At 33.6% G+C, this 15,163-nt stretch overlaps 1 protein-coding gene across 1 annotated transcript; it reads left to right on the top strand.

Annotated features, from left to right (window-relative positions):
* The first annotated feature begins 10,447 nt into the window (after window positions 1-10,447).
* Window positions 10,448-12,603, top strand: LOC130997541 (plant intracellular Ras-group-related LRR protein 6). The gene is made up of 3 exons (XM_057922880.1): window positions 10,448-10,842; window positions 11,363-11,532; window positions 11,819-12,603. The coding sequence occupies exons 1-3, from the start codon at window positions 10,648-10,650 to the stop codon at window positions 12,501-12,503; spliced, it is 1,050 nt and encodes a 349-aa protein (XP_057778863.1). The 5' UTR covers window positions 10,448-10,647; the 3' UTR covers window positions 12,504-12,603.
* The last annotated feature ends 2,560 nt before the right edge of the window (window positions 12,604-15,163 follow it).

Raw genomic sequence — 15,163 nt, 5'->3', positions numbered from 1 at the left:
TGGGAAAAAAAAACAAAGGGCCAACATTAAAGAATATCTTTTGGACAGCAGCAAGATTCACATACGTAGAAGCACATAAAAAGGCATTGGAGGATATGAAAGCTATAGATAAGGCAGCGCATGATGACTTTGTAGCCAGAGAACCTGTCAGATTTTGTAAGGCTTTCATCTCAACCCGACCTACATGTGATATGATCGACATGCAACAGTATATCGAAAACCTTTAATGCTTATATATTGAATGTACGAGGAAAACGTATAATTGACATGCTTGAGGCGATAAGAAGACAAATGATGAAATGACAACACATGAAGCATGAAGAGATGTCTGGCGTGGCTTCAAAATTGTGTCCAACAATCAACGCAAAGTTGGAGAAATTAAAGTATAAGAGCAGGTATTGCATCTGTATTCCCACTCTACATGATAAATTTGAGGTGCGTTATAGAGAAGATCAGTTCGTGGTTAGTATAGTGGGTAAGACTTGTAACTGTCAGGAATGGGATATCACTAGCATCCCATCCATTCATGCAATTGCTGCAATAACTTTTCTCAAGGCAGATCCAGTGGACTATGTGGCATATTGTTATACGGTGAAAGAATTTAAGAAAGCATATAGATATGGCATAGAACCAATGAACGGCTATAAGATGTGGCTAAGTGCAGATGGATATGTTGTGAAACCTCCTGAAATAGAAAACATGCCGGGTAGGCCAAAGAAAAAAAGAAGAAGAGGCATTGAAGAAAAGGATTGTGAAGGTCATACAAGATTACCTCGCTCAGGCTTACAAATGACGTGTAAGAGATGTTTGCAAGAGGGCCACAACATCAGATCTTGTAAAAATGAAGAAGTCATCAAACCATCGAAGCCGACTGATAGTTTGTTTTTTTATTTTTTTTATTTGATAAAGTTAGATAGTTTTATCTAATCACCTATGTTCTTTGACAGGTGAAACGAGGAAGGCGCCTTATAAAAATCCCTCCTCCACTGAACAAGGCCAAACTTCTAGAAATGTGGGAACAACAACAGAGAGAGAGAGAGAGAGCTCAGGTAATATTTTGATTTTGATAACTTGAATGGAAAATATTGGATGTAAATGATCTTGTATTTGGTCTTGGTGTAGGCCATGAAAGGTCTTGGTGTGATTGGATTTGAGGATACTGGAAATATGTACTTGAAGGTATATACTTATACATTCGCCATAAATAAACTTTAGGGTTAACTGCCGCTAAATCCATGAGAAATTACCAAATTCAGGAATATATCACAACCTTTTAATTTTGCTCGTAAATACATCTTCGGAGTAATTAGTTTGATTTTTCCCCCGGCGAGCATACGCGACATAATTAAAGCTGAGTTGGAATGACATGGCAACCGTTCCAAGGTGTCAATGTGGGACGGTGAAATCGAACGTCGCCGTTTTAATTTAAGAATTAGTTGACGTCATTTAAGTTAAAACGACGTCGTTTCAACATTGTCGTGTATTTATCACGCAGTATTACCCCCATTTACACTTTAACCCTAGAATTACCTTATTGTACACGGGAAAAGGACCTGTCGCTGTTCTTCGAGTACTGCGGGTGTGATTTGGGAGAAAGATTAAAGAATTGCAGGCTGTCGGATTGAAGGTGGCATCTGGGACCGCAAAACACTGGAGAAATGTCTCAAAGGTAGGCCCCTTTAATCAGTTTTTAAGTGTTCTTCACTTTATTCAGTAAAAACTGTTTTTTTTTTTTGCATGGCTGAGAACAAATTCATTTTTGTTCGTTTGCAGTGAAACTTTTTATTGTTTTTTACATCATGGTGGTCGTTTTATGAAGCTGGGTGGTAAAGATACCTATTTAGGTGGAATAGTTGACTGAAAAACGAAGTTAGATAGAGATAGGTTTGGATATTTTGATGTAATTGAGTTGGTGGAAAGCATAGGGTTCAATAGTTCTGCAAAACTGTGGTATAAGACTCCGATTGATGAATATGTGGAAATATTATCTGATAAAGAGGTAATGGATTCGTTGGCCACAATTTCTGTTAGGACCAATGTATTGAACCTGTATATTGATGGTACAAAATTAATGTGGAAAATGGTTTAATGCTAAGGGTGACTGTCAGACTGTTAGTGATAAGAAGGGCAAGGGTGATGAGTGTGGGATGAGTGAAAATGGTAAGTCTAAGTTACCTATTGATGTAGTGCAAACTGTTAGTGATAAGAAGAGCAAGGGTAAGGTAAGTGAGCATACATACGTGGATGATGAGGATGATGAACATGCTTTAAGTGACCACTATAATGATTGGGTAGAGGACATTAATGAGAGTGAGGATGAAGACTATGAACCACCATAAGGTTCAGCTTCTAGTGATGATGATTGGTTGGATGACCTAGAACTAGCCTCGGGTGATGAGGAATACATTCAATCTAGGATAAAAAGAAGTCTAATTGCCAACAAGAAAATTTTTGAGATGATTGATGATGATGTTAGGACTGAGCAAGACCTACAAGGAGAAGGGTATGTCTCTGAGTATGACTCATCTGATGGGGCAGTTAACTCAACAGATGAGGATGAAATGTTCTTGAAACGTAGGGTTAAAAGGGTAGTCTATGACCCAAAATGTGACCATAAGAATTTGGATATTAGACTTGGTTTGAGATTTCAGGATGGCTGGGAGTGTAGGGATGCTCTTACCACATGGGCAATAGAGAATGGGAGATACATTCATTTCAAAAGGGTAGGTCCTAAATAGTGTGAAGCATACTGTGATCCTCCTTGTCAGTGGAGGGTTTATGCCATTTTAGTGAGTGGAAAAGGGTCTTTCAAGATTAAGACACTTGGTGGGAGACACAAATGCACCAAATCTATGAATAACAAGTTAGTCAGTTCAAAGTGGATTGTCGAAAGATATCTGAATGTTTTCAGAATAAGGAGTAATATCAGTATTCCTGAGTTGAGGGATGACATCTGGAGGAGGTTTGGGACCAAAGTTGGAAGGGATAGGCTATATAAGGGTAAGTCAATTGCCCAACAAATGGTTAGTGGGACAGTTAATGACCATTATGGTTTGGTGAGGAGTTACATTGCAGAAAACAGGAGGGTAGATCCAGATGGAAGATTTGAGTTGGTGACTGGGGATTCTAATGTGTTTAAGGCACTTTATATGGGATATAATACCTTAAGAAAATGATTTAAGCAGGATTGTACGTAGACCAATCTTAGGATTTGATGGTTGTTTCTTAAAGACTTGTCTAGGTGGGATTATTCTCTGTGCAGTTGGTAAGTATGCCAATAATCAAATGTATCCAGTTGCATGGGTTGCGGTAGAGATAGAAAATGAAGCAAATTGGGGATGGTTTGTGAAGTGCTTGACTGAAGATTTAGAAGTAGGCACAGGTGAAGGCTGGTGCTTCATCAACCACCTACTTAGATGGAGAATAGAGACCACATCATGTCCGTTGGATGAATCTGAATCAAGGGACCATAAAATTCCATGATATTAAATTAATTTGGTATGTTTATGAAATTCCGTGAAATACTCCATTCTTTTTCTGATGTGATACCATTCGTCAATGAACGTAATAGCTGAACATTAGTATGTTCATTTATTTTCCTACAAACATATCGTTGTTCATTTGTTTTTCTACGCATACATCATTGAACATTAGTATGTTCATTCATTTTTCTACGAACATAGCAACGAAATTAGTACGTTCATTAGTATTTTCTATGTGAACATTAGTATGTTCGTTTGTTTTTCTACGAACATTAGTATGTTCATTAGTATTTTCTACGAATGTATGGAAGAGAGAGAGAGCGTGAGTTTGGAGAGAGGGACGGATCAGTGAGGGAGAGATTTGAGCATAAATAAAAGATTTGATTAGTTGTAATTAGGGAAATAAATAAATATGGAAAAATTACAATAATTAATGGACGAATGATCACCGTTAGATTAAGCAAGATCGACGCACAAGATTTGGTCTTCATTCTCTATATAAGAAGTGGTCTCCATAGAACTTCACCCTATATATAGGGAAGAGTTCAATTGAGAAGCTTAAATATTGTGAGAAGTGAGAAGCAATTTTGTTCATTGATTTCTCTTGATCGGACGTCTAATATTCAATCTGATTTCATGCGGCCATATCTCTTATTTTTAGCACAAAGGATATGATTGTAATTTATTCCCTTAACATATCCATTAATTTCCTTATTTAATTCTAATCAAATCCACTTTTTATGGAATATTTGATATGTAGAAGCCAACCATATATATATATATTATAGGGGTGGGCTACCGTGAAAACACATCTTAAAATAAGAAATAAGAGCAATTTTCAATATATGAATTTTATGTAGAACACGTATGAATTCGCTGTATAAAGGTATGAATTGTGAAAAATAAAAGGGTTAAAGTACAAATCCACCCCTAGAGCGTATACCCCCTCATTTTCGACCTTGGCCCAAATACACCCTTAGAGTCCATAAAAAGGGCGCATTTAAACCAAGCAAGTTAACGGGCGTTTCTTGCCGTTACTTGTTGGGTTAAAATGCACATTTTTTATGGACTTTGGGGGTGTATTCGAGACAAGGTCAAGAATGGGGGTTATACGCGCAAGTTAACTTAATTTTTTTTTAAATTTCTAAGTGGGACCTCCTGCTCGCCAAACGAAAAGAAGTGTCAGCGGCAATGATATAGAGGCAGCAACATTTTCAGGAGAAGGGGGCGAGGCATAGACCTCACCGATTTTTGAAAGCTACCGGCGACGACGTCACCGAATTTTAGAGAAAGGTATGGTGGCGCTAGGAGTTGACAGACGAGCACCATCCTTGCCTAGTCCTTCAGTGGCGGTAGCGATAAACTTTTATAGGGGAATTAGGGCCCGATTTAAGTATTTGAAATTTCACGAGAGAGAGAAGAAGAAGAAGAAGGTTGTGTGTGATTGAGAGGGAAAGCTAAGGAGCTCGCCGGCAGCCCACTCACCAATTGATCTGCGTGAGTAGGCTGTTGGCGAGCTCCTTAGCCTTCCATCTCAATCACACACAACCTTCTTCTTCTTCTCTCTCTCTCACGTGAAATTTTGAATACCCAAATCGAGCTCTAATTCCCTTATAAAAGTTTGTCGTCGTCGCTGAAGGGCTAGGCAAGGGTGGTGCTCGTCTGTCGACTCTTGGCGCCACCATCCCTCTCTCTAAAATCCAATGACGTCGTTGCCAGTAGCTTCCGAAAATTGGTGAGGCTGTTGTTCTATGCCTCGCCCCTTTCTCCTGAAAACGCAGCTGCCTCTATGTTATTACCGATGACACTTCTTTTCGTCCGACGATTAGGAGGGCCCACTTAGAAATTAAAAGAAAAAAAAAATTCAGTTAACTTGCGCGTATATCCCCTCATTCTCGACCTCGGCTCAAATACACCCTCAGAGTCCATAAAAATGGTGCATTTAAACCCAGCAAGTTAACGGCAAGAAACGAACGTTATTTTGCTGGGTTTAAATGCACCATTTTTTGGACTTCGGGGGTGTATTTGGGCCAAGGTCGAGAATGGGGAGGTATATGCTCTAGGGGTGTCTAGTTTAGGGGTGGATTTGTACCTTATCCCAAAATAAAATTCCGCTACCTTTGGGATTCGAATTCAGGACCATAAATCCATTCAACAGGGTTACGAATCAACCGTAGATCATGATGATCTAAGGGCTTAAAATGATTCTTATTTTATATCTTAAGAAGTATACTTATTTTAGCTCTCCCCTATATATGTGTGTGCGTGTGGATAACATAAAAATCAAAGTTATTGATGAGAACCAAATTTAATAAATGCACGGTAACATAATTCGTATTTTACAAGAGTTGTGTCGTATTTTTACATTTCTCATAAAAACTAAATTATTAAAATCATACAACTATAAGAAGGCATATACAACTATATATTGTAAAATGCAATATGAATTATGTTAATGTACTATATTTACTAAATTTATTTCTCATCTTAGAATAACTTTGAATTTTATTATAACTACTCCATGTATATCTATCTATATATACGATGAACACAAAAAAAATCATATTAATACGACACAATACTAATAGCTAATGTTAAAATTTCCACTAACATATTGTTATATTTACATTATAGAATTCTCAACAAGTTATTGAAAACTAACAAATTTCTAGCTATTGTGTTCTAAGTAAATTTTTGTTTTACAAAATCAATACAAACACGTCATGAATAACCGAATTACCTAAATAAGCCGTGTATATATCTTCAAATAAATCGGCTCTACCGCTGCAAAAAAAATACCCTCTATACACACTTGAAGTCGAGTTTATATATATACACATTTTACGGCTTAAAGGTGTGTGAAATAAATTAAAATCAACAAAAAAATTAGTAATAATAAAAAAAAAACTTATTATCGCTCATGCACAAAACTCCTTTTCACGGGTCCATAAACTTGTTCATGCATCAAATTATATCACAACGTGTGTGGTCCGCTTTTCTTCAATTTGTCAGAATTAATTTGTAAACTTGATAAGCCTTTTTTTTTTCCAGGGATAATGAAAATAGTTTGAATAATATCCGCGAAGGCTAGCTTGCATTTTCATTGACATTTTGGGCATTTTTCACATTGTGGCGAACCTTATCATTATTTATTCACAATTGTGCATGCACTGACTTACCATTGATCGTGCGATGCACGATCGATATTGAAAGTAAACGATATTTTAAATAAAGGGTTAATTGCATCAAAATACCTGACATTTTTCCAAAATTTGGTTTTTTGACAAACTTTTTAATTGTAGCAAAAATTTTAGCTACATTTTAATTTATTGCAATGTCCGTCCCGCGTATATTTCCGGCCAAATCCATTCATTTTCGGCCAATTTATTTTAGCTACGTTTCAATTTATTGCAATGGATTTGAGACAACAATGTTTCATTACCCGGCACGACATGCCACCTAAGCTTTACGGAGGTCCACCTCAACATGGATTTGGCCGGAAATATACGCGGGATGAACATTGCAATAAATTGAAACATAGCTAAAATTTTTGCTACAATTAAAAAGTTTGTCAAAAAACTAAATGTTGGGAAAAGGTCAGGTATTTTGATGCAATTAACCTTTAAATAAATATACATATTAAATATAAACAAATGTAAACATGGATCTCAATCAAAAATATTAAAGTTATGAACGACATAATCTCAATAAATACATGAATCTTAAAATATTTGAACTTTTTTTATTTTTGAAATACCAATTAATTATTTATAATTGATATTGTGCATAAATATATAAATCATCAAATATCAAAAGCAAGTAAATGATAATGAGCATCATTATGTATCATATAATATTCTAAGATGTACAAAACTATTTATTTGTATATAGTTTAATATATTTTTGAATGAATATTTAAATCATATTTATACGGTCATTTTGTTTGAATATAAATTTTAAAATAAAGTTCTTATGCACATTCAAATAATTGATTTTGCTGAAAAGATGAGATTTATTTTTATAAATAAAACTAATTAATTTATTAAGTTAAAGAGTTCTAAAATGAACAAATATAAGTTTAATCTTTTTAGTTGCATAAATATTAAAAATGATATCTAATAAAAATATAAAAATAAAATAAAATAATATAGAAAAAGGAGTCAAATAGAAAGAAGATAAACGTGACATTCAAAAGAATGGATTTAGGAGAGAGGAGAGAATAGATGAGAGAGGAGAGAAAAAATACTAATTTTGTGACTATAAACAATAATAACTTATTTATTTTAGAATAAATTTTTATAATTCTTATATCAAATTAAAGATCTTTTCTTTTATCTTTAATTTAACATCTATATTGAATATATTTTTATAAGTCAAAATTGATGATTTTTAAATGAGAAACAAAATAAAAAAAGAAAAGTGAAGAGAAAGAAATTTTGGTGGGAAAAAGTTTACGTTAAACTCATGTTTTATATATTATATAGATTTGATTCAACAAAAAACCATCTCAACTTATTAAATTAAATTTTGAAAAATAATTAATGATTAAGCTCAAATTTGTTGTAATGGTTTGCTTAGTTTGCGAGCTCATAAATTCATTTATATATATATATATAGGGTGCGGTTATAGTGAGAACCACAATTATCGTGAGAACATAAGAACCAATAAAATTACTGCATCTGCTATACACATTAATGCATCCGCTATTAAATTTAATGCATCCGAAAAAAATAATTTTTTTGCTCCCTTCAGGATTCGAACCCAGCACCTGCATCCATCCACCAAGATGATGCATCCACCGTAGATCTTGATGATCGAATGGCTTAAAATGGTTCTCCATTCTTATTTTATTAGTGGTTCTTATTTGAACCTCTCCATATATATATATATATATATATATATATATATATATATTGATTTAAATATTATTGGTGGGATTCAAGTTCACATCTCACCTCTGAGATTGCTACCCTAGCCACATACAGAGTTTAGATTTATAATCCATTAATTATATTCAATTAAACTCGACTCAAAACTCAAATAAATTTATGAATCTCAAATAAAATAAATGAGGTCTCCCATGCGGACTTCCGTTCAATACGAACACACACAAACTTCAATAACATTTACAAGTGTTCTAACTACACCTTTTATAGAACACTTATGAATATCATACTAGAGTTTATGTATGTCCGCACGAAAGATTTTGCGAATAAATAATGCTATATATATATATATATTTTTATATATAAATAACATAAATAAATAAACAAAATTTAAAAACAACACGACAGTGGACTCTAACTCAGGACCTCAGGCCTTGTGTATTAACCATCTATTGCTAGGCTAACACATGCTCACATAATGCTATATACTTGATAATAAATAAGGCACGTCTCTTGTATGCACGTGTTGACCAAGCGGTAAGAAGTTAATGCCTGAAGCCAAAGGTTTTGGATTCGAGTCCCATAAAATAAGGCAGGTCTCAAACTTTCAAATGTTGAATGAGATTACGCTATTATTTATTTATTTATTAATTTGTTGAGAAACAACCTTATCTTTTGTTTTGACTAAAACACATGAAAATGTAGACATCCGAATCCTAAGGATCCGCAATGGAGAGCGTAATTTCGCATTAGAAAAATGGGAAGCCACCAAAGTTTGTCGCCATAAAGAAACTGACTTGCAAAATAGTGTTTGATTTGTCTTTTTCATCACTACAAAATAATTATACAAAACAATTAACAATTAATATGCGTCTTGTCTTCATCTGGATTAGTGCTAATTCGAATCCAGCGTCATAGTCTCCTTCTCGGGCCTGTCCTCGATCGCTCCTTTTATTACTCTTTAATACTCTTTTGTATATTAATTTTACGAGGGACAAATCGTATTCTAATTATGGGCTGTCGATATTTAATTTCAACAGGGGAATACAATAGAGTTATAGAGACATCCCTCTTTTTTTATTGAGAAAACAGAAAGATCCTCTTTTTTTTTGTGCGAATTCAAAGAATAATTTGAATTTTGCTAATCAACATGGCTTCTAAAAAGTACATGTTTTTTTTAATCCAAATTTTAAATATTATTCTATATAAAATGTTTATGTATTGAACATTAGTAATTTAATTAGTATTGTTTTGACGGTTGGTAGTAGTTGACATGAGTTTTTATACAATCTGAGGAATGTGATTGGGTTGATTGGGTGTATAAACATATATAATGGTACTACAATTGTCCCAAGTAAATTAATCTATTAAACTTAGACAAAAATAATACTCCAACGTCACGCTTAATTAACTACTTTTGGATTTATTCTCATCTGTGTATATATATCCTTTTATTTTTTCGAGCCGAGCACAACTGTATCCCTTAAATAATGCTGATCATGAACATTAAACTATTTCTGAATTCTTGAAATGTTTGCCCTTTCCAAAGTAAACTCTTAGTATAATAACAGAAATGTATTTCTAATCGATCATTATCCAAAACTCAAGTGAATTATAAAAAAGTACTAGTGTTCAAATAAAATATATTTGTAAACAAGAAAAAGAAGAAGAAGGGAGAGACGAAGAGTGAGTCGACATTCAGCGTAGAGAAACAAAATGACCGTACGGTATTTTCCATGATATATCCCACAAACACATCATGAATGTGTCACTTTGTGTAGGAAATCGACTATATTTAATTTATTTCCCAATGAAAAAAGAGGAAAAAAATGTTTATTGGGGTACAAAAGATGAGGTAGCGTATATACAGTATAATTTAATAATGAAACGGCAACGTCAGTGAAAATGGAAATATAGTGGGGAAGTAGAGCGCAATTGGCGGGTAGCGCAAGTAACCGAAAGGGTTGACTTTTAGAAGGAGCAGAGTTGGTAACGTCATTACGCACATTATACGGATTTTGTACTTTGCCATTCCTCACCACCTCTTATTGACCGTACGTACCATCTCTAATTTACTCTTTTTTAGTATAATAATTTCCACCTTCTCTCTTCTTCTTCTTCTTCTTCGCCCCCCTCTCTCTCTCTCTCTCCCTTTCTCTCTCTCTACATATATACAATTAGTCCCCCGGTCTGATCTTGCTCATGATGAGACCCTTGCTTTTCTAATTGTATTCATTAATTTTGATATACATCGAGAGAGAGGTGTGTGTGTGTATAAATGAAGATGATGTACGAACAGCGACAGCAGGTGGGGATTAATATGAGGAGTAAGAAGCAGACACAGGATTCTGATGAAGATTCCAATAAGCTGGAGATCGTGGATTTGAGTGGGATGTCTTTGGATTCACTTCCTAATCCCCCTCTCAATTTGGCCACCATCTGCAAATTAGACATCTCCAACAACAATCTCCAGGTAAATTTTAAATTCCATCAAAACATAATTATTCATCATATCGTTGGTTGCATCAAGGAAGAAATAATTAATTAAACATATATGTTTGTAATTGTGATAAAAGTATAAATCTTCGGGTTCGTCAAAAAATTACTGTATTAATAATATTATGTCTCCAATTAAAAATAACAATTTTTTGGGAAGTTGTAGCTACGAACAAATATTCAGAACTTATAATCAACGTACATATATATATCCTGTGAATTCATCCAGAATTAAAGTGTCTGTTTATGTGCAATAATAAAATCTGTGTGAAAAGAAAACCAATATATGTACGGAATGAGTTTTAAACACAAGTTACAATTTTATGAAAGAATTGTCCCACTCCCACATATTTTGTCCTCTCCATCTTAACGACGTATGTGGCTGTTGCTTGAATACATGAACGTGCAAAGACGTGATCATTTGTGTTGTTTCCTTAATTCATGCTTAATTAAAGAGAGATATATATTTATATAAGTTTATAAGTGGTGATTGACAGAGCATCCCGGAATCGTTGACAGCGCGACTCCTAAACGTGATCGTGTTAGACGTGCACTCCAATCAGCTCAAGTGCCTCCCAAACTCCATAGGATGTCTCTCCAAGCTCAAGATCTTGAACGTCTCCGGCAATCTCCTTCAAGAACTTCCTAGAACCATCGAGAACTGCAGGTAATTTATTACATATCTATCTCTTCTCTTCTCTTCTCACACACATATATATATAATATAATAATCATCAAACAACCTACAGCTCGATCTCCTTGTTTATCATATATATATATATTTGGTACACCTGTACACTCACACGTGGGCCCAAACTGAAACACCCCAACTTATCAGATACCCACTCATCCATCTTATCTAACTTATCAAGTGGCTTATCACTAAACAATTATTGGTCAACTTTCATTTTCAATCCGTTAATCAAACCCTAATTAATTAAATAATTACGCAGATCCCTTCAAGAGCTGAACGCCAACTTCAACAAGCTCCGGCAACTCCCCGACACGATCGGGTTCGAGCTCCTAAACCTAAGAAAGCTGTCGGTAAACTCAAACAAGCTGGCATTCCTGCCGCAGTCGACGTCCCACCTGACGAACCTCCGCGTGCTGGACGCCCGGCTCAACTGCCTCCGCTCCCTCCCGGACGACCTGGAGAACCTCATCAACCTGCAGATCCTCAACGTCAGCCAGAACTTCCAGTACCTGGGCGCCCTCCCCTACTCGGTGGGGCTCCTCATGTCGCTGGTGGAGCTGGACGTCAGCTACAACAAGATCACCGCCCTCCCCGACTCCATCGGCTGCCTGAAGAAACTGCAGAAGCTCAGCGTGGAGGGCAACCCGCTGGTGTCGCCGCCGCCGGAGGTGATGGAGCAGGGGCTGCACATGGTGAAGCAGTATCTGTGCGACAACATCAACGGGACGTCGCACAAGCCCGCGCACAAGAAGAACTCGTGGCTGGGGAAGCTCGCCAAGTGCGGAACCTTCAGCGGCGCCACCGTGAAGCTGCCGCAGGCCGACAGGGAAGGCTACATCATGCCGAGTTATCGCCCCATCGATGGCCTGGCCTCGCCCAGGTACATGGGGATGTTCTCGCCCAAGCGTCTCTTCTCCACCAAGTCCTACTTCTCCAGATCATGATTCCTTTTTTGAATTATTTTTGGTGAGCGTGTGATGCCTCATCAATTTTGTATTTTGTCGATCGTCGTGTTTTTGTAAAATAGATGTGCGTCGCGTGCATGCAGGGCCGGTCCTGAGAAAAATGAGGCCCTGGGCGAAATTATAAAAATGGGCCCTCAATATATTGAAAAATAAAATTTTTCATTACTTATAAAAAATGACTTTATCTAGCATTTTTAGTTGCATGTTATCTAAAATCTCTTAATCTCTTTTTCTATACATAACTAGTATTACTCCCGTGCGATGCACGGTAAAAAAATTTATATTTTTTAGAATATTATATTTAGAAAATAAAATTCTATAAGTTACTTATATTATTATATAAAATAGCTCTAATAAAGATAATATCATTAAAATGAAGATAAAACCATCTTATAATTGGAGGATATAAAATGAATGATCAAGATCTTGACAAAACCTTTTTAACTAACGATTATTATTATCTATTTAAAAAATTTCCACCCAAATATCTAGATATTTTTCTTTCAAATTTTCTATTAGTTTTGAAAGGATTTTTGGAACTTTTAATTACTTTTTACTTATTTGCATTTCATAATATATATTTTTTTGAGGCGTTAATTGACTGTAAATTCACAAACTATTAGTTAATTTTGCTATTTTTTTTCAACTATATAAAGTTATAATATAAATACATAAACTTTAGCTCATTCTGAAATTTGCCCTGAATTTTAATTTCGTTCATACATGACAAAATTAAAGATGATATAATATATACACATTATATTAAAATAACTTATACAAAATTTCTACTGAAATATACACAGTACTAATAGCATATATATATATATATATATATTATTTAATGAATATATAGTTTAATTTTAAAATTTCTATTTTGATAACCTAGCAAAGATGAAATTTAAAATTTGTTATGATCAAGAATCATGACATTTTAAAATTTGTTTATTTTATTCTATTTTTTTATATTTTTACTATATAGTATTATGTTTATATTTAAATTTTTTATTATAACAATTTCATGCAGTTACTAAGATTAAACTTATATTTTTTCATTTTAGAACTCTTGAGCTTAAAATATAAATTTGTAGATAAATAATTATATATATATATATATAACTTCAAAATAGAATTTCTAATATGATTTACATTTATTAAATTTTTAGTACGTTTTTGTATTATTATTATTATTATTATTATTATTATTATTATTATTATTATTATTATTATTATTATTATTATTATTATTATTATTATTATCTAGAGTAGATTGATAAAAAAAATAGAAAGAAAAATTTATTTTTAAAAATAGTAAGGTGATTTTTGGTAGGAAAACTAACTTACTATTTTTGAAAGTGATTGAGCTTTTATATATGTATATAGATATTGTCAAATCATTCAATCTCTCTAGGATCTCAAATACGTTTTCAACAATTTTAAATTTAAGAAGCTCATTTTAGAACAATAAGTCAGTAACTGGCATTGTCAACATAATTTTATATTTCGATTTGAACTTTGAAGTTTTAATATAATATAAATTTGATAATAAGTTATATTGCTTAATATTTTTTTAGTATATATAAAGTCTATAATTAATGAGATATATTTAAAATTTTGGGGCCTCAAAATTATGTTACAAAATTATCATCAAATTAATTAGAAATTGATTTTAAATTGAACTTTGAATTTTTGACAATAAATTATATTATCTAATATTTTTTAGTATACATAAAGCCTATAATTAATGAGATATATTAAAAAAATTGGGCCCTCAATTTTTTGGGGCCCTGGGCCGTCGCCCATACCCGCCCGCCCTCAGGGCCGGCCCTGCGTGCATGTGTGTAAATTTTTGCATGAGCGTGTTGAATGAGCTTGTAGAACGGGTGGTCGCGTGGTCCGCCGCTTACGTGTAACGTCTCACAAAATAAAACCAAACTACTCTTGCCTCAATCTTTCTGCAATCCTTTATTTCTCTCTCTCTCGTAAAACCTCAAAAATATTACTCCTGCATAATTTACCCATGTGCTCATAAAATGAGACTGTTTCGTTCTATTATAATTTTCTGTCAAAGATTCGGCTTTGTATCATGTTTAAAACTTTTAATGATCGCTCGGACCTAGCTTTCTTCTGTCCCACAAGTTAGTGTGTACCACTCTTAATTTGTCTATTTTATAATTATTTATTGTAAAAATAAAAAATATTATTATATTATGAACTCTAATTAATATTTATAACTAAAAATTGAAATTTAAAAAAATTATATACCATAACTTTGAATTAATTAACCCAAATAATCAATTATCAATTCAAATAAATATAAAAATAATTATAAACCGTAATTGGATAAGTGAACCCTTGTTAATTATCTTCTTATTGTATTAAAGCATAACAAATTAAAATTGAAGAAAATATAATTAAAAATTATAATAAATTAAGAGTGGTACACACGAAATTGTGGGACAGCTCATGTGAGCTTTTTAACTAATATATATAGGTTGTGATCAGTTCTCTTTTAAAACATATTCGACACAAATTAGTGTATGATTTATAAGTAAATCTTGTTATTATATTATATGGTGGTGATCGTATATACATTATTCATTTTATATGATATGATTTTGATATCTTTGATAATTTTTATG

The sequence above is a fragment of the Salvia miltiorrhiza genome, chromosome 8 (assembly GCF_028751815.1).
Source record: "Salvia miltiorrhiza cultivar Shanhuang (shh) chromosome 8, IMPLAD_Smil_shh, whole genome shotgun sequence".
Classification (NCBI taxonomy): Eukaryota; Viridiplantae; Streptophyta; class Magnoliopsida; order Lamiales; family Lamiaceae; genus Salvia; species Salvia miltiorrhiza.
Note: the sequence above shows the minus strand (reverse complement) of the source record. Positions and strands in the feature narration are given on the sequence as shown.